We start from the raw sequence: 21,510 nt of genomic DNA on the forward strand, positions 1-21,510 counted from the left end.
CTACTGACCCATCCACATAGTCCGATCGGCCTGTAGACGCGGAGGCCTTGAGGCAAGATGATTAATATTTTGTAATGGAATTTACGGCCTCCACGCATCAGATTTGCATAAACACCTAAACAGAATTGAGAAGTTTGCTGTAAGGATGGAGCTCCATATTTGGTAATTGTTGGGAAATTGAAAAAAACTGTTTTATAATAAAAGTTTTTATTTTAATCCGATAGACATAATATCAATCGATGACAAGCAGATTAAGTCAATACTTGAGACTATTTTCAAATAGATAATTTTTGAAAAAAATAAGAAAAAAAAATTGAAAAAAACTCTTTTATTCAGTTACAACAATCAAACGACTATGGTGTGCCTACTACACAAATACGAAAAAATCTGTAAAAAGAAACAGGTTGGTGTCAAAAAATAGCATTCAGAAAAAAAAATAAAACATTAAACACACGGGCAAACACATCCTTCATTCATCCACCTGGTCGTCATCATCCGTTCCAGATGATTCGGTTTTCTGGTTCTCTGCCATGGCTGCATCACTTCTGAGGCGGGTGTAAAAAGCCATTTGGTCCATAGGAATGAATCGTGTTGTCAACTGCATTACATCTGCATATTTGGCTTTTTTGACAGGTATAGGATTGCAATAGACAGGAATATTAGAAGAAACTGAGAGGTCGCTATCAAGGTTTCTCAAGGCCCGTAGATAAACTGACTTTAATACCATCTAAATGTTTATTGCTGTACTGGAAAATTCGGTATTTGGAAATCTGGAATCTTTGCTTTTCTGCATCTGAGATAACTTTTTTAAAATGTCCTTTATAGTGACCACTAAAGTTCAGGATCATATTTTGTTTTACCAGAATGGAAATAAACTGTTTAGATGATTGTTTAACAAGATCAGCATATTGTTGGGGGCTAAAAACGTAGTCCTTCCTTAAAAACTTCTCAATAACTCCAAAGCAGCGATCACTGGGAAGAAAGCAATGTCCTGGCTCAGGAAAACGGTGCTCTATCTTGTCAATAGACCTAGTTCTCACCAGCAAATACAGAATCTGAATCATTACTGAGTTTTTGTTTTGCGCAGCAGCGTTATCGGTGAAAAGGTATAAAACTTTAACATTTTTAGGAAGTATATTTTTTATATAGTGGTACAAAAATGACACTACCTCGTTTGGTGACTTTCGAGCTGTACTTTCATCACACATATAAAAGTGTGCTTGATTTGTCTTACCAGAATGGACGCAGAAGTTGTATGTCCACAACTGGCGTTTGTAGAAAGCTTTCCCAGCAGCAATTGTTGAAAGTGGAAGGTTTTGTTGGAAGTCAAAGGTTAGAACCTCCACTTCGTCGCTATGCTTGCACAATGTGGTTTTCTCCTTCAGCTCCTTGAAAAACAAATCGGCCTTAATTTCATGCTACTTCTTTTCGGCTGCTAAAACTTTTCTTTCATTTTCGTCGAGGGTCACATCTTTGAGTTTGTTATCTAAGACATCACATTTTTTGCACGTATCTGATCGAGGTGAGCCAAAGCTGTAGTTGAAGTTTTCTTTGAATTATCGATAGTAGAAGTCATAGGGAACTTTGGGTTTATATTTAGGATTGCTAACACTTTCTGGTTCGTAAAGTTCCAAGTAGAGTTGATGCATCTTATTTACATTTAGATCTGGAGATTAGAATCGACGGGATTTGTTTCTACTATAATGCGATTCACGCCTTGGAAAGCTCTGGATGTGCATTTTCACATTTTTGAGTGTTTCGTTAGATTTTCGGTTGGGTCTATTTGTATGCTTTCCTTTGTTACCAGGTGGCGCTGCAATATCTCTGTCACGAAAAGTTTGAGCAATGAGATCTACAGGTTTCCTTGATATGCCGTGGATTGAACCAAATGCATGTCTACAAACTCGTTTGGATAGCTTTATAAAGTATTTGTGGGCACAAGTGCGGTCTTGCCTTTCATTAGCCTTCTTTCGAGTTCCTTGAATAGTAGTAGTTTGAATCAACCCTCCCAAATAGGTATTTGACATATCTTTGTCGCCTGTTTTGTTAAACTTTTGTAAGACAACTTTTCTTGTTTCTTCGTCCACATTTTGGAAACACTTGTACCTGCAGTTGCAGTTCGACCCAGTTAATTTCGGTTCCTTCTGTATTCCTTTCCAGCTCGTATACATTTTCCCTTCTGCAATAGCTTTTTTTTCACATTTCTTTTCCAGAGAGCGGGTCGGCACTTTTTCTATTTTTGGTTCTTCCGTGGGTTCCATGTTGACAACAGGTTCAATGTGTTGTTTTTTTTACAGAGGTACGTTTCTTCTTTGGATGCTTCCTCCTAGCTGGTATGTTCTGCGACATCACTATTTAAACAACTTTCATCAGAGCTTGTAGGTTCATTGTCTGATTCATTAGCGCTAAACGGATCTGACTGGGTTTCACTCATTTTTACACGACGTTAAATTTTTACACGAACAATAATTGTTTAATTATTCAGTACACGAACAGTACTGATAGCGACTAACAAGTCCAAGTCAAAGTCAAAACAAATCAGCTCCCCTGCCGGCCCAGCGCCAACAGAAGATGACCTTGCATTCCACGAAAATCACCGAACATTCACAATCGTTTGGAGCAAAAAGGATGCAGGTCCGGAGCTGCACCATTCTTGCACCAAATGACTGAGCACATCGTTCTTATACCAGCCAATCCGCCAATTTTTTTTAATTATGGCATAAGTTTCCACCCAAAATGGTCTAAATATGGCGCTGCATCCTTCTTACAGCAAACTCCTCAATTCTCCACACCTACACACAGAGATTTTCTTTGATGTCTTTCGCCTCAAGGCATGCCTTCGGTTTTTTCCGTTGTGTGTGGAGCCGCCTTAACGCTTCCCCTCGGCATCAGAAGTCTCTCGAAGGTCGAAGCAGGTATATAGCAGTTCTAGGTAACTGCTGTTTTCGAGTAGAGGCGCACGATTGTATAAATAGCGGACAATTTTGAATAAAGGGTTCAGTGAGTGGGCCTCATTCATGATCTGATTACTAGTGGTACGACAAGAGAGAGAAAGTGATATGTTGGATCTAAAATCAGACCGTGAATGGTTTGTAGTACTACTAGTAGTACCACTAGTGGTACTACTAGTGGTATTACAAAGAAAGTTGGAGCGTGAATGCCGATGTTGGATGTTGGATTAAAAATTTCCACTACACTGAGAGTCATAAGTTAAGGATATAGAAAATGTATGCTCATTTTTAAAGTTTATTTTTTCATGAACAGATTAACGGATTTCGCTAATTTTTGTTTTTATTATCTTAGATATTTCTTTAGTATTTACACAGTTGTGCAAAAATTTAATTAAACTTCTTTTTTGTACTTATACCGGGTGGAAGAAAAGTAATGTTTTTCTTATGTTAAGTTTGAAACACCCGGTAGAGAGATCGAGGTACAAATCTGTGTATAGATCGGTATCGTATTGTAGTCTTATGTTTTGTGAACATTTTGTTTTTTGAATCTCCCTGATATCTTTAGCTTTCTAAAGATAAAGAAAATAACAAAGAAAATAGGTGGTTTTACTCCTTACCATGTATTTTTACTGAAACAAAACTAAATTAACACTAACAAATAACAGTTAACAAAACTTTAAAAACAGAAAGGCACATAACGTAAACCAGCGGTTCTCAAACTTTTTGAGTCATGTACCACCTACAGTTTTTTTTAATTATTTTTGGTACCACATATACAGGGTGTAACAAAAATACAGGTCATAAATTAAATCACATATTCTGGAACCAAAAATAGTTCGATTGAACCTAACTTACCCTAGTGCAAATATGCACACAAAAAAAGTTACAGCCCTCTTAAGTTACAAAATGAAAATCGATTTTTTCCGATATATCGAAAACTATTGAAGATTTTTTAATGAAAATGAACATGTGGCATTACTATGGCAGGAAATTATAGTGAAATTTGTGCACCCATAAAAATTTTATGGGGGTTTTGTTCCTTTAAACCCCCCCCCCCCCAAACTTTTATGTACGTTCCAATTAAATTATTATTGTAGTAGCGTTAGTTAAACACAATGTTTTTGAAACTTTTTTGCCTCTTAGTATTTTTTCGATAAACCAGTTTTAATCAAGATGCGACTTCTTTTTTAATATGTTTACAAAACAATTTTATGGAGGTTTTGTGCCTTTAAACCCCCAAATGTTTGTGTACGTTCCAATTAAACTATTCTTGCGGTACCATTAGTTGAACACCGTGTTTTTAAAAATTTTTTGCCTCTTAGTATTTTTCCGATAAGGCACCTTTTATCGAGATGTGGCTTCTTTTTTAACATGGTTAAAAATATACCTCAATCTGTAATTTACAAATAAATTTTCATATTATTATCGGGTCTCTATATAATAATCGTACTTAACAGTATACAAATAATAATATGTGGTGGATTTGACAAATATTCAAAATATCTCGATAAAAACTACCTTTTCGAAAAATTACTAAGAGACAAAAAAGTTTTAAAAATATTGTGTTTAACTAATGGTGCCACAATGATACTTTAATTGGAACGTACACAAAAGTTTTAGGGGGGGGGGGGCTTTAAAGGAACAAAACCCCCATAAAATTTCACTATATATTTTTTTAAGATTTTCATATGTCCGCTTTCAATAAGAAAACTCAAATAGTTTTCGATATATTGGAAAAAATCGATTTTTATTTTGTAACTTCAAAGGGCTGTAACTTTTTTTATGTGCCCATTTGTACTAAGGTAAGTTAGGTTCAATCGAACTATTTTTGGTCCCAGAATATGTGATTTAATTTATGACCTGTATTTTTGTTACACCCTGTATTTTTATAATGTATTATGAAGACTTACTAAGTACTACTATTTTAATTTTTTTTTGTGTTTTGTGTACCACCGCAAGTAATGAAATGTACCACAAGTGGTACATGTACCACAGATTGAGAATCGCTGACGTAAACGATTGTCGATCAGGTAAGTGGTATGCACAGCACAACTTAAAAAAGACGAGATTGTTTAATAGAGGCTCTATGATGTTTTGGGGTGGAATTTCCCTGAAAGTAATACGGATTCGGTGTCTACCTGGAGGCTCTTCAAATATCGAGAGTTACATTACACATATTCTTTTTCTTTGAACACTTTTTCTTTCGCACTATATATAGGAAATAATGTCGTCTTAGTGGTATGATAAGACGTGACCTCCTCACGTATCGCAGTCGTCAGTTAAAACACATATTAAATAGTAAAACGGTCTAGTTTCTTTGTTATTAAAGATATCAGAAAAATTTAAAAAATAAATGATTCACAAAAGATGAGACTACAACATAGTATCGATGCATAACCACCATTTTACCTCTTCCTCCCTAAAGGGTGTCTCAAACTTTAGTTTCGGTTAAAACACAAGTTAAAATACAAAACCGTCTATTTTCTTTGTTTCTAAAGATATCAGGCACATTAAAAAAAATTTCACCAAACATAAGACTAAGTATAATACGATTCCGATGCATTATTGTACCTCGTCCTCTCTACAGGGTGTTTCAAACTTAACATAAGAAAAACATTTCTTTTCCTCCACCCAGTATAAGTACAAAAAAGAAGTTTGAGTAAATCTTTGCACAACTGTGATAATATTGTTCGTCCGCTATAGCTTTTCCCATGCGTCACGATTCTTTTTCAAACAAATAAGTCAAAACATAACGTCGATGTGTATATGTTACGGTCAATGTGATAAGTCCGGTCTGTATTAATAATAACCGGTCTGTATTAATAATAACCTTAGCAGTTGGTCAATGTGATTAATTAATGCCTTTATAATTAGATTAACCGGTTATTATTAATACTATCCTAACAGCTCTGGTAAATGTAATAAAAACGCATTTTGGGCTTCGCTACTGTTTATTTATAAAACTTGGTAATAAAGTTAAACACTTAAACAGAACTTATTAATCAAAAAACCTAACTAGACATGTAATAAGTAAAAACAGACTCGAATTTGGTAATAAAGTTAAACGCCTAAACATAATTTATCAATCAAAAAACCTAACTAGACTTATATTTGGTAACAAACAAGTAATAATAGACTTGTATTTGGTAACAAAATTTAAACACTTAAACAACATTTATCAACCAAAAAAACCTATTTAACTAGACTTGTATTTGGTAACAAAGTTAAAACACTTATTTACATATAAAAACAATATTTATCAATAAAAAAACCTAACCAGACATTTATAATAAGTAAAAACAGTTAAACACTTAAGGGGAAAGGCGCAAAATGTCGCCTGTTAAAATTTTCAATGTGTTTTAAATGTATTCATTTTTTTGGAATCGTGAGAAAACTAATAAGTATTTTAAAAAAAATTAAACGCAGAATGAAAGATTACGTTATTACCGAGGGCCTCAAGTCCATCAGAATAAAAAATTTCTTTTAAATGAAATATTTGCAATTAAAAATATCTGTAACTTTTTAAAATAAACATTATAAAAGTTTTCAGGGACTTTCGGCCCTCGGTAATCATGAAGTCTTTCATTCTGCCTTTAAATTTTTCAAAAATATTTATTAGTTTTCTTAGGATTCGAAAAAAATAAATACATTTAAAGCACATTGAACATTTTGTCAGGCGACATTATGCGCCTATGCCCTTAAACAAAATTATCAATCAAAAATCCTAACTAGACATGTAGTAAGTATGTATTTACAAACTTCGTATTTTGGCAATACATTAACAGTTAAACAGAACTTATCAATCAAAAAACCTAACTATACTAAATTTGCAATCAAGATGCAGTAGAAATTTACAAACCAAGTAATGTTAAATACTACTAGGAGCACTCCCGAATCATAATTTACAATGTATAAACTTTGGAAATTATGATTTAGGATTTAGAATGTATATGGGTACATTGTAAATTATGATTCAGGAGTACTCATAGCAGCATTTAACGTCTCTTGGTTTGTTTATTTCTACTGCATCTTGATTGTAAATTTAGTAAGTATAGACATGTAATAAGTAAACACTCCACCCCACAAGCTTCTAAGAACTTATTGGCATTCAACATTTATCACGTTTACCGTTTGAATACGGGATTTATTAATAATAACCGGTCAATGTGATTATTTCTGGTATATATATATATATATATATATATATATATATATATATATATATATATATATATATATATATATATAGGTATATATATATATATATATAGAAAAGAAAAATCATTGGCAAATAACTCGCAATGTGAATGTGAATACAAAATTAACAATATAAAAAGATGGAATGCAACTGCAGACACGTGTTTCTGACTCATTAGTCGTCATCAGTACAGTATAGCCAAGTTAGAAGATAATAGTTTAACTTGGAAAAAGATCACTACAGGAGCAATATTACCATTTGTGACAACAATGTCAGAAGACCCTGCCTTTCAGGGCGACGACCAACACAGTCACGGAGGTAAAGCTACCTGAGGAAAGAAAAGCCAAAACCTTATAAAATAAAGGATGTTAAGTAAGCGAGTACAACTATAAACATAGAAAAGAAAAATCATTGGCAAATAACTCGCAATGTGAATGTGAATACAAAATTAACAATATAAAAAGATGGAATGCAACTGCAGACACGTGTTTCTGACTCATTAGTCGTCATCAGTACAGTATAGCCAAGTTAGAAGATAATAGTTTAACTTGGAAAAAGATCACTACAGGAGCAATATTACCATTTGTGACAACAATGTCAGAAAACCCTGCCTTTCAGGGCGACGACCAACACAGTCACGGAGGTAAAGCTACCTGAGGAAAGAAAAGCCAAAACCTTATAAAATAAAGGATGTTAAGTAAGCGAGTACAACTATAAACATAGAAAAGAAAAATCATTGGCAAATAACTCGCAATGTGAATGTGAATACAAAATTAACAATATAAAAAGATGGAATGCAACTGCAGACACGTGTTTCTGACTCATTAGTCGTCATCAGTACAGTATAGCCAAGTTAGAAGATAATAGTTTAACTTGGAAAAAGATCACTACAGGAGCAATATTACCATTTGTGACAACAATGTCAGAAGACCCTGCCTTTCAGGGCGACGACCAACACAGTCACGGAGGTAAAGCTACCTGAGGAAAGAAAAGCCAAAACCTTATAAAATAAAGGATGTTAAGTAAGCGAGTACAACTATAAACATAGAAAAGAAAAATCATTGGCAAATAACTCGCAATGTGAATGTGAATACAAAATTAACAATATAAAAAGATGGAATGCAACTGCAGACACGTGTTTCTGACTCATTAGTCGTCATCAGTACAGTATAGCCAAGTTAGAAGATAATAGTTTAACTTGGAAAAAGATCACTACAGGAGCAATATTACCATTTGTGACAACAATGTCAGAAGACCCTGCCTTTCAGGGCGACGACCAACACAGTCACGGAGGTAAAGCTACCTGAGGAAAGAAAAGCCAAAACCTTATAAAATAAAGGATGTTAAGTAAGCGAGTACAACTATAAACATAGAAAAGAAAAATCATTGGCAAATAACTCGCAATGTGAATGTGAATACAAAATTAACAATATAAAAAGATGGAATGCAACTGCAGACACGTGTTTCTGACTCATTAGTCGTCATCAGTACAGTATAGCCAAGTTAGAAGATAATAGTTTAACTTGGAAAAAGATCACTACAGGAGCAATATTACCATTTGTGACAACAATGTCAGAAGACCCTGCCTTTCAGGGCGACGACCAACACAGTCACGGAGGTAAAGCTACCTGAGGAAAGAAAAGCCAAAACCTTATAAAATAAAGGATGTTAAGTAAGCGAGTACAACTATAAACATAGAAAAGAAAAATCATTGGCAAATAACTCGCAATGTGAATGTGAATACAAAATTAACAATATAAAAAGATGGAATGCAACTGCAGACACGTGTTTCTGACTCATTAGTCGTCATCAGTACAGTATAGCCAAGTTAGAAGATAATAGTTTAACTTGGAAAAAGATCACTACAGGAGCAATATTACCATTTGACGACTAATGAGTCAGAAACACGTGTCTGCAGTTGCATTCCATCTTTTTATATTGTTAATTTTGTATTCACATTCACATTGCGAGTTATTTGCCAATGATTTTTCTTTTCTATGTTTATAGTTGTACTCGCTTACTTAACATCCTTTATTTTATAAGGTTTTGGCTTTTCTTTCCTCAGGTAGCTTTACCTCCGTGACTGTGTTGGTCGTCGCCCTGAAAGGCAGGGTCTTCTGACATTGTTGTCACAAATGGTAATATTGCTCCTGTAGTGATCTTTTTCCAAGTTAAACTATTATCTTCTAACTTGGCTATACTGTACTGATGACGACTAATGAGTCAGAAACACGTGTCTGCAGTTGCATTCCATCTTTTTATATTGTTAATTTTGTATTCACATTCACATTGCGAGTTATTTGCCAATGATTTTTCTTTTCTATGTTTATAGTTGTACTCGCTTACTTAACATCCTTTATTTTATAAGGTTTTGGCTTTTCTTTCCTCAGGTAGCTTTACCTCCGTGACTGTGTTGGTCGTCGCCCTGAAAGGCAGGGTCTTCTGACATTGTTGTCACAAATGGTAATATTGCTCCTGTAGTGATCTTTTTCCAAGTTAAACTATTATCTTCTAACTTGGCTATACTGTACTGATGACGACTAATGAGTCAGAAACACGTGTCTGCAGTTGCATTCCATCTTTTTATATTGTTAATTTTGTATTCACATTCACATTGCGAGTTATTTGCCAATGATTTTTCTTTTCTATGTTTATAGTTGTACTCGCTTACTTAACATCCTTTATTTTATAAGGTTTTGGCTTTTCTTTCCTCAGGTAGCTTTACCTCCGTGACTGTGTTGGTCGTCGCCCTGAAAGGCAGGGTCTTCTGACATTGTTGTCACAAATGGTAATATTGCTCCTGTAGTGATCTTTTTCCAAGTTAAACTATTATCTTCTAACTTGGCTATACTGTACTGATGACGACTAATGAGTCAGAAACACGTGTCTGCAGTTGCATTCCATCTTTTTATATTGTTAATTTTGTATTCACATTCACATTGCGAGTTATTTGCCAATGATTTTTCTTTTCTATGTTTATAGTTGTACTCGCTTACTTAACATCCTTTATTTTATAAGGTTTTGGCTTTTCTTTCCTCAGGTAGCTTTACCTCCGTGACTGTGTTGGTCGTCGCCCTGAAAGGCAGGGTCTTCTGACATTGTTGTCACAAATGGTAATATTGCTCCTGTAGTGATCTTTTTCCAAGTTAAACTATTATCTTCTAACTTGGCTATACTGTACTGATGACGACTAATGAGTCAGAAACACGTGTCTGCAGTTGCATTCCATCTTTTTATATTGTTAATTTTGTATTCACATTCACATTGCGAGTTATTTGCCAATGATTTTTCTTTTCTATGTTTATAGTTGTACTCGCTTACTTAACATCCTTTATTTTATAAGGTTTTGGCTTTTCTTTCCTCAGGTAGCTTTACCTCCGTGACTGTGTTGGTCGTCGCCCTGAAAGGCAGGGTCTTCTGACATTGTTGTCACAAATGGTAATATTGCTCCTGTAGTGATCTTTTTCCAAGTTAAACTATTATCTTCTAACTTGGCTATACTGTACTGATGACGACTAATGAGTCAGAAACACGTGTCTGCAGTTGCATTCCATCTTTTTATATTGTTAATTTTGTATTCACATTCACATTGCGAGTTATTTGCCAATGATTTTTCTTTTCTATGTTTATAGTTGTACTCGCTTACTTAACATCCTTTATATATATATATATATATATATATATATATATATATATATATATATATATATATATATATATATATATATATTACTTTTACCTAGCTATTCGGGTTGTATTAATAGTAACCGGTAATTATTAATAATTCCCATTTAATCACATTTACCGTAACATATATACATTTTGTATACTGTATACTATGTATATTATACTACACACATCGGCGTACGTTTCACTTTACGTTTTGACTTAATTTGTTTTAAAATGAATCGTGACGCATGGGAAAAGTTATAGCGAAACAATACTAAAGAAATATCTAAAATAGTAAAAAAAAATAGCGGGATCCGTTAATCCGTTCACGAAAAAATCAACTATGAAAATGAGCATACATTTTCTATATCCCTAACTTATGCCTCGCAGTATATTACGTATGGGATGTCTACAAGTTTCTTTACGCAAACATTCCTATTTTGCAAATATTTAATAGAAAATAAACTGCCACAAAAATTGCCCTTATTAAAATACACGATTATTTATTATCTACTTTTTGTTGGGACCAATCATTTTCCTTTCTGTAAATAAAGACCAGTTTCTTATTAATCTAAAACTATTTTCTTTTGTCATCTTATGCAAATTTACTATTCATTTTTAAATGCAAATCCCAGCTCCAGTTTAGTTTACTAAAATAGAATATAACTACTCTACGTCTTAAAAAGTCGTAAAAATTACAAGAGTCGTAAAAATTAATTAGTTCATACCAGCCCTAGACAAATGATAGAGAAACGAAACTTATGGCATGCTTAATAATTATGAAACCTCAACTTATGTACCCAAATCCTCCGAATTATATTTTGCATAGACTTTACTGGATACATTTTTTAGTGTACACCACCGTGAAAACAGATGGCTGAATAAGACCTTTTTTGGCGGCTAGAAAGATAAAATGTTGGATGGTGAATGGTGTTGTAGCACGACTAGAGGGACCACAAAGTAGTATCACTCTCTCTCTCTTGTCGTACCACTAGTGGTACTACAAATCAGAGCGTGAATGCCCCGTATTATAAAAATCTTAGTCGCGTTTATTAATGTACGGATTCGCGGTTTATTTTTGACTTGTAAAATAATTGTACCTAATTACATAAATTATTATGTGTTAGTTTTAGTGTTCTTTATATAAATTACTTTAAATATTAATAAATTGAAAAATAAGTTTGTAAAATAATAGTGTAGGAAACAGAGGTTGAACCTTGCAAAATGGACAAAAGTCCGGTTTTATTTTTTTTCTGTTATATCAAGGGGTGCTAATTATAAGACTAACTTTTTCTGAAAAAATTTCGCCCCGGAACCTCCCTTTTCACCCCTTTAAAATGGGTTATTTGTGGTTTTTGCGGAACGTAGCCCTTCCTGTACCTTTTACAAAAAAATTTTTTTATAGAAATATGAAGAGGACTATATTTTCTACGATTTATTTCCCGACAGCATATGTCTATCATCCACCGTTTAGCGGGGGTGGCGCCCCAAAGTTGACAAGTTTTTAAAAAAGATGTTTTAAAAAAATATATTTTTCCCTAACTCTAGCGGAAATTAAGAAGAAATCCTGCGACAATTATTCACAAATAAGTGGCTGATTTTTTGGTATAGGTTTGACTTAAGGGTAATTGCCCTATTTTTAATTACAGGGTGTTACATTTTAAAAAACCCCTTTTTATACCTTCTGAACCGTTTATGCTAGAGTAAAAAAACTTTCAGCGATTACCCATGTACTGGTGCTATTTACAAATTTGTATAATACAACCCCATTTTTTTCCGAACCACCCCAAAAAAAAGAAGAATTAATAAACAAAGTGATTTTCTTGGAATCCTTCACACACAATGCCCTTTATTAATATGCTTCATATATCATTTTGTGCACGTTATTATTACCCATGCATGGACACCAAAACCGATTTCCTAGTGCAACCCCTGTAGCCAAAAAAAAAATAAATAAAATGGGGCGTTGAAATTTTTTTTTGTTTTTTGCTTTTTGATCCATAGGGGCATATGCTTCATCAATAGTGCTTTTCAAAAATATATATGGTTATTGCAACATCCCTGCGGGAACCACCCCTATCCTTGAAAATACACTGCAGAAACTACCCCTAGCCCTTGGCGAGCATGTTTTTAGGATTTTCTCATTACCTATGCATTCTTTTTAAACAAAACTTATACAAGGTTAAGGACCACTATTTACTCTAAAATTAGGTCCTATTCATTTTTTTCGCATAAGCAACCGTTACGGCACAGTGGCGCCGTAAACCTAAGATATGCTTTGGCGGGCTGCAGTTTTTGTTTTTTTTCGTCACCTGTTCGTTTTATTAATAAAGTACTTATGTAAAATAAAACAACACAGTGTAACCTACAAATTATGACGTATGCACATTTTACATTATTTGCGCCCCAAAGCCACAGTGGTGGCCCAAAATCAATTTCTGCATCTTTTCGCCACCTACACGCATTTTATTGCATTAATGCTACCTTAATAGCACAATATTCACCCTTAAGTGGTCGCTAAGCAGTGGCGGATCCAGAGAGGGGTGATCGGGGCGATCACCCCCCCTCTCAAACCAAGTGATATTCTATTTAAAGATTATAAAAATATTCATTTATTTTTATAGAGATACTTATATTATTATTTTTATAAGAATGGCGTACTTTTTATGCTTTAGCGACAGTGGCGGATCCAGCATCGTTAAGAGGGGGGTGCCAATTGGCTAAATTTTTATAAAAATAAATGAATATTTTTATAATCTTTAAATATAATATCACTTGGTTTAAGAGAGGGGGGGGGTGATCGCCCCCATCACCCCTCCCTGGATCTGCCACTACTTAGTGGCCACTTAAGGGTGAATATTGTGCTATTAAAGTAGCATTAATGCAATAACATGCGTGTAGGTGACGAAAATATGCAAAAATTGATTTTGGGCCACCACTGTGGCTTTGGAGCGCAAAGAATGTAAAATGTGCATAGGTCATAATTTGTAGGTTACACTGTGTAGGTTTATTGTACATAAGTACTTTATCAATAAAACGAACAGATGACGAAATAAAAAACAAAAACTGGAGCCCGCCAAAGCATATATGAGGTTTACGACGCCACTGTGCCGTAACGGTTGATTATACGAAAAAAATGAATAGGACATAATTTTTAGAGTAAATGGTGGTCTTTAACCTTGTATAAGGGGTTTTTTAAAATGTAACACCCTGTAATTAAAAAAGGGCTATTACCCTTAAGTGAAACCTATGTCAAAAAATCAATTAATTATTTGTGAATAATCACCGCAGGATTACTTCTTAATTTCCGTTACAGTTGGGGAAAAATATATATTTTTTAAAAACATCTTTTTTAAAAACTTGTAAACTTTGGGGCGCCACCCCCCGCTAAACAGTGGATGATAGAGAGATGCTGTCGGGAAATAAATCGTTGAAAATGTAGTCCTCTTCATATTTCTATAAAAGAAATTTTTTGTAAAAGGTACAGGAAGGGCTACGTTCCGCAAAAACCACAAATTACCCCCTTTAAAGGGGTGAAAATGGGGGTTCCGGGACGAAATTTTTTCAGAAAAAGTTAGTCTTATAATAAGCACCCCTTGGTATACCAGAAAAAAAATAAAACCGGACTTGTGTCCATTTTGCAAGGTTCAACCTTTGTTTCCTACACTATAAGGAGTATAAATAAAGTGTTTTATTTAAATAAATTGAATTCTGGGTGCAATATGTACAATGTACATACGGATTCGCGGTTTATTTTTGACTTGTAAATTAATTGTAATTACATAAATTATTATGTGTTAGTTTTAGTGTTCTTTATATAAATTACTTTAAATATTAAATAAATTGAAAAATAAGTTTGTAAAATAAGGAGTCTAAATAAAGTGTTTTATTTAAATAAATTGAAGTATGTGTACAATATGTACATACATGCCTTAATTGTGCACCTATATTTCTGCAATAATTTTTCGGTTAAAGTAAAATGTTTATAGTTGTTTTGTATTTTAGGTTGTCACGAGGTGGACAATAAAATCAAAACTGTGGAAACGTTTCATTCATCTCAAAAAGAAAAATCTACAGGTAAACACGCTGAAGAAAAGATATTAAATAAAAATACGAAAGTTAAGACTGCACAAAAACCTTATAAATGTGAAATTTGTTTAAAGCAGTTTTCTCACAAATGGTTTTTGAAAAGGCATGTAAGAGTACATACTGGGGAAAAACCATACAAGTGTGAAATTTGTTTTATGCAGTTTTCTCAGAAAAATAGTTTGAAAACACATTTAACGCTGCACACTGGAGAAAAACGTTACAACTGTGAAATTTGTTTAAAGCAGTTTTCTCACAAATGGTTTTTGAAAATGCATATAAGAGTACATACTGGGGAAAATCCTTACAAGTGTGAAATTTGTTTTACTCAGTTTTCTCAGAAAAGTAATTTGACAAGACATTTAAGACAACACACTGGAGAAAAACCGTACAAGTGTGAAATTTGTTTTCAGCAATTTAGTGAATCAAGTACTTTGAAAATACATTTGAGAGTACACACTGGGGAAAATCCTTACAAGTGTGAAATTTGTTTCAAAAAGTTAAACAATGCAAGTCGTTTGAAAAGCCATTTGAGAATACACACTGGAGAAAAGCCTTACAAGTGTGAAATTTGTTTAAAACATTTTAGACAAGCAGGTTCTTTAAAACTACATTTGAGAGTGCACACTGGGGAAAATCCTTACAAGTGTGAAATTTGTTTTACGCAGTTTTCTCAGAGAGGTAGTTTGAAAAGACATTTAAGACAGCACACTGGAGAAAGACCGTACAAGTGTGAAATTTGTTTAAAGAAATTTAACGTTGCACATCATTTAAAAAGACATTTGAAAGTGCACGCTGGAGAAGAACTTTATAAATGAGAAATTTTTGTAACCGGTTTAACCATGCACATATTTTAAAAACGCATTTGAGAGTGCACACTGGTGAAATACTACAAGTGTGCTATTTGTTTTAAGCAGTTTAATAATAAAAGTAATTTAAAAACACATTTCAAAGTGCAAACACGTTTGAGAATACTGTTCCGAAACACGGTACACGTACAGACGGTAGGCCGATTTTGGCGCCTAATTCCGTCCGTTTCGCGCACGACGACAGCTTCGAGGAACCCACACACTTGCCACTTGACTTGCAGATACATTTTTACATGCATTTGTGAAATTCTTTACACCTGATAGTTTTACGGAGCGTAGAATATATTAGGTTTGTTCGTAGAACGATCAGCAACCGTTGCCAACCATCAGACGCATGCGCGTTCGTAGTCTACGAACTCAACTGTTAACTGCGCAGCGCCAACTGTTAACTGCGCATGCGTCTGACGGTTGGCAACGGTTGCTGATCGTTTGGATCGTACTACGAACAAACCTATTTTGTTACTTTTAATTATTAGACATTCTTGAACGTATTAATATTCAATTTACTATTTGTATTGTTTTTGGTATCGTGTGGGTCTGGCATAAATTTACAGTGCCGAATTGTGCCATATATAATTGCAAAAACTGTAATCAAAGTACCAAAGGTACGAAAATAAAATACTTCAGCTTTCCAAAGACAGATAATTTGTTGAAACAATGGAAAATCGCTTGTCGCAGAGAAGATATAATAGGTTTGTTCTAACAAACAGTCAAACTAGTCAGAAACCGTCAGCAAACAGTTGGTCAGTGAGAGAACGTAATACAGTCGTCTATATCCCCTCTACTCGTGCTGGTCCACTATTCGCTGATGGTTTTAAACCGTTTGAAACTGATGCTAGAACAAACCTAATAGGTAAAATTAATTTAAAAAATGTAAGTTTGGAATTAATTTTAAAATACATATTTATAAGAAATTGATTTAATATCAAAAATAAGTAATAAGAAGATATCAAAAAAGAGCTGTATTAAATAAATATTTATATCTATAATAATATATTTTATGTATAAGTAACTTTAATTTTTCTCAGTAACGATATGCTCAATACATTTTGAAGAAAAACATTATGAAATTCCTCTGAAACAAAGGCTTTTGAATTACTCTCCAAAGAATGCTCCTCATTTAAAGGCTGATGAATCTCTACAAGGTTCAGTACCTACTCTAAACTTACCTGAGGCTCATCAAATACTGACCTAAAGCGAAAATCTGAGGAAAGAACACTGAGAATCACAAAAAGAAAACGTAGAGAAGAGGTGGAAGATATTAAAATCATCAAACAGTATTTCATGTTGTACATTAACACATAAAAAGAACATAGAGACGATTACTGAGGAGTCACAGCTTCCAACATCTGATGAACAATTAATTTCAACATTAATAGAGACATGAATAGAGACCCTGACTGGATACAAGCTGTCTCTAAAGGTTCTCTTGTACATCCAAATGATGATTTGTGGGAAGTTTTGAAAGTGGAGACACAGTTCCATAAGATGCATGGTAACTCTTTATCTAAAGAGGAGAACATTTTTCACAAATTGGCTGATAAAACAATGTCACAAATAACAACTACATCAGTGCCTTACGAAGTTGTCCTTTACTTCGCTAAAACTCGAAGTTATATTAGGCTACGAGAGTTAAATAGAAAAATTAGTTTAAAAATGCTCAAAGGAGCTTAGAGAAGAAAATGTCAAAATTAACCAATTTTAAAATATAATAGTCTGTATTTTATTTTTTCTTGTTCTCTTGCAATAAAATATTCTATAAAATATCTGCATTTTTTTCTTTCCTTTTTTTGGTAGGACGATATAATTAATAGTATTATTTATAACATCAATGTTTTCTTTTCTTGAAAATATTTTTTAATTACCTGGCAATTTAAAAGAGTAAACATTTCATCAGGTTATTAAGACAATACCTACCGCAAAAAAGTATTTAAGTATAGTATTCTTGAATTAATAATCAAGGCTTATTATTTTTGGACATATTTCCTAGAAAATAATTTTCAAATACATTTTTAATGAACAACGTTTAGGTAGACAAATTATAAATCCCTAGGAATAATAATAGTACATAAAACTATTTTCTCTTAAAATCATGTTTAATAAAAAAATCAGACGCTATCATTTTAATTTCGATAAAACTGACGTATTTCTCCCAAAATAATATACAGTGAGCACGTAAAGGTTGGAATAAATTCATTTTCTCAAGAATGGACGATTTTGGAAAAAAATCCCGAAACAGGTCAATTTTTATTTTTAAATTGCGACTTTTTGGCATATATATCATACTAGTGACGTCACCCATCTGGGCGTGATGGCGTCATCTACGATTTTTTTAAATGAGAATAGGGGTCTTGTGATAGCTCATTTGAAAGGTAATTCAATTCTCTATTCAGTAATGTAAACATTAACATGATTGTTTATACAGGGTGCACAAAAAATTTTTTTTGGATTAAATTTATTGACATAAAAAGAAGAATGTGTGTAATTTATTTAATTCAAAATACATTTTACTCCTATCAGAAAACAGGAAATAATATTTATTTGACAAATAAATATTGTCTTTTGCTTAAATTCAGTATTAAAGCAGCCACCCACCTTCCTCTTGACAGTTTGAACATTTAATTTAAGCGAAAAGCAATGATTATTTTTCAAATAAACATTTTTTTCTGTTTTCTGAGAGCAGTAAAATGTATTTGAATTAAATACATTACTTGTATTCTTCTTTTTATGTCAGTAAATTTAATCTAAAAAAATCTTTTTTGGACACCCTGTATAAATAATTATGTTAATGGTTATATTACTGAATAGAGAATTGAATTACCTTTCAAGTGAGCTATCACACGACCCCTATTCCTATTTAAAAAAATCATCGATGACGTCATCACGCCCAGATGGGTGACGTCACTAGTATGATATATATGCCAAAAAGTCGCAATTTAAAAATAAAAATTGACCTGTTTCGGGATTTTTTTCCAAAATCGCCCATTCTCAAGAAAATGAATTTATTCCAACCTTTACGTGCTCACTGTATATGCATTTACACAACATTCTCCTCGCGCGTGATGTCACAGCAGCGAGAGATGCGCCTCTGCATACCGTCTGTAGGTGTACCGTGTGCCGAAATACAATGCCAATGATCGGACCGACTCGTAAACAGACGTGCTTACGACTAAAGTGTGTATGACACTATGCATTTTTTTGACATATCAGAAACGATACAAGAAAATTCATAGTGTCATATTACAGCCTTTATATTATGATTTTGGGAGTAAAATGTATATACCTGAATCTGATTAGTGAATACTGAAGGATTGTGGCTTAATTTGATATAAAAGATAATTCCAAACTAAAATACTATTTATATTAAAATCTTAAAACAGGAGAAATTTATTTTGCACCTTTTTAACTTACAGTATTTCGACATAACTAAAGAACATTAAAAATTTTTCTCGTTCTCAATTGCTTCAATATCCGTTTTGTTTTTAAACGATTATAAAGTGTAAAAGATCATGTTTTTGCCTACAAAACATTCCTTGTAGATTTTAGAGAAAAATGTTTTAAATAAATATTCTAGATCTTAATAGTTTCTAATTTGAAATACATAAACAATTGGAGATAATTGCAAAAAACCCTTATTTTTGCAGTAATTTATAATTGGTAATAAAATTATAACTATTATATTTATTATAACAAAATTTTTTACTTTTTTAAACAATTATACAGCTTTCAAGTAAGAATATTTGTATTTTGAACGTTAATAGGTACACGTGTGGTAAATTTTTTTAAAAAGTCTACAACAGGAAAAGATATGCAGTTTTATTTTATTATAAATAAATTAATTCCTTATAACAAAACTAAAGCATCCTTGATATTTATAGTATTGCGTCAGTTAGAACGGCTCTACTCGAGTTACTTTGGATTAAAAAATGAAGAAAATTGCTCTTTAATACTCAGAAAGCCGAGAAAATACATTTTTTTAAAGTAGGTATACAGATTTTGAACTCTGAATGATTTTTATGATGAATGGTAATTATTGATCATTATATGATGATGAATGTAGTTTATTTTTGAATACTCGTACCTAAAGTGTCATTTTTTGCAATGTGATAGCAAAAGAAGCAAAAAATGAAATCTACTGAAATTTGACGATTTCTACCGAAAAAATAGGAGTAAGTCTCCCGAAATTTTGTCCAAGACCTGTGGCAACACTGTCCACAACTTGAAAAACACGATTTTCGGTAACTTTCTTTCATCACTTCGGTATTTTAAAAATTGGGAGAATTTACTATTGTACAACTCAGCATTAATCGACCATAAATCGATACTTTGATAACATCAAAAGTCATCGTATCGTCCGTAACACGTATCGACCGTATGAATTATATTATGCTTATGCATTTAATTTTTAATTTGTTTTTTTGGGTGTAAACAAAACTTAAATTGGTACATTACATAATAAAATTTTTGGTAAATGTTTACATTAGTAAGGATCACTAAAAATGCGTAAATTTTTTGGACTTAGCCTAAAAATTGGAACAAAGGCAAAATTTTCATGTTTTTTGTTACCGAACAAACAAAAAGTGTAGAAATGTTTAAAACAATTGAAAAAAAAATTATAAAATATGGAAAATTTAAAACTAGCCAGATTAAAATGCTATCAAAGTACAAAATACCTTTAGTTATTATAACATATATAAACAAATTATAAATACCATTCAGTATTTTCGCATTAAATTATACAAAAATAAATAATATAAGGTTTGTTCCTACAACTATCAGCAACCGTTGCCAACCATCGGACGCATGCGCGTTCGTAGTCTACGAACGCTAACTGTTAACTGCGAAACGCTAACTGTTCACTGCGCATGCGTCTGATGGTTGGCAACGGTTGCGGCCAAAAATTCATTGTTTGGAAAAATAGGTCCAGCGCGCTTGCACACAATATAGGATATTCTGATCATGTTCAATGTTGCCAAATGTACATTTGTGTTTTTCGGAGTAACTATTGAACTTAATATTTTTAATAAAAGTTATGTATTATTATGAGTTTTTTTTGGGATTACATAATTATTCGATTAAACTTTCATCATTAAATTGCATGTTCTGTTTTATTTATTAAAAAGAACTCATAATAAAAGTTTCTTCTCAGAATTAGATTATTAATGTTTCGGCCAATATCAGCCGCAAAACTGAACATGCTGATATTATTCTTTGAACAAAAGGTAACTAGCATCTCATTCCACGTGCTAAAATAAGAAATCTCTTCAAAATACCAAATATTCTTTCAAACACAATTATTATTCTTGAAGCAATTTGTATGTACCAATGTCCTTAAACAGTTGAGGACTGTAGGTATATCCATTATTCCCCAATAATACATTCTCCAGAAATTCCCCATTTTATATACCCATAATATGTAAAAGTATTTAACAATTCCTAAAATAGTACATATTTCTAATTGCACTTCCATATTTTAGGATGAGTTTTATGAGTATTCTTTAAATGCCAAAATAAAAACTTAATGTTTTACTTTTTTCAATGATCTTGTTTTCACTTTTTTCTTGTATCTTATTACAAGTATGTATCCTTTATTTTACGCTTGCAAAAAGTCTAGTACATACTGGAATTGGTAATTTCGCAATAAACAATAATTTCGAAAGATGTGGCAACATTGCTTCAAAAAGTATGCAATACGCATACGCACGTTGTTGACTTGACAGCAATTAAAATGGTGGAT

At 32.8% G+C, this 21,510-nt stretch overlaps 1 protein-coding gene across 4 annotated transcripts in view; it reads left to right on the forward strand.

Moving 5' to 3' along the window:
• Positions 1–17,537, forward strand: part of LOC114329211 (zinc finger protein 239) — a 50,453-nt gene extending 32,916 nt beyond the window's left edge. For all 4 annotated transcript variants that reach the window (XM_050655991.1, XM_050655992.1, XM_028278245.2 and 1 more), the window contains one exon: positions 14,824–17,537. In XM_050655991.1, coding sequence (XP_050511948.1) covers positions 14,824–15,722 — 899 coding nt within the window. In that variant the 3' untranslated portion in view covers positions 15,723–17,537. The remainder of the gene's footprint in view (positions 1–14,823) is intronic.
• The last annotated feature ends 3,973 nt before the right edge of the window (positions 17,538–21,510 follow it).

Source organism: Diabrotica virgifera, chromosome 7 (genome assembly GCF_917563875.1).
Source record: "Diabrotica virgifera virgifera chromosome 7, PGI_DIABVI_V3a".
NCBI lineage: Eukaryota > Metazoa > Arthropoda > Insecta > Coleoptera > Chrysomelidae > Diabrotica > Diabrotica virgifera.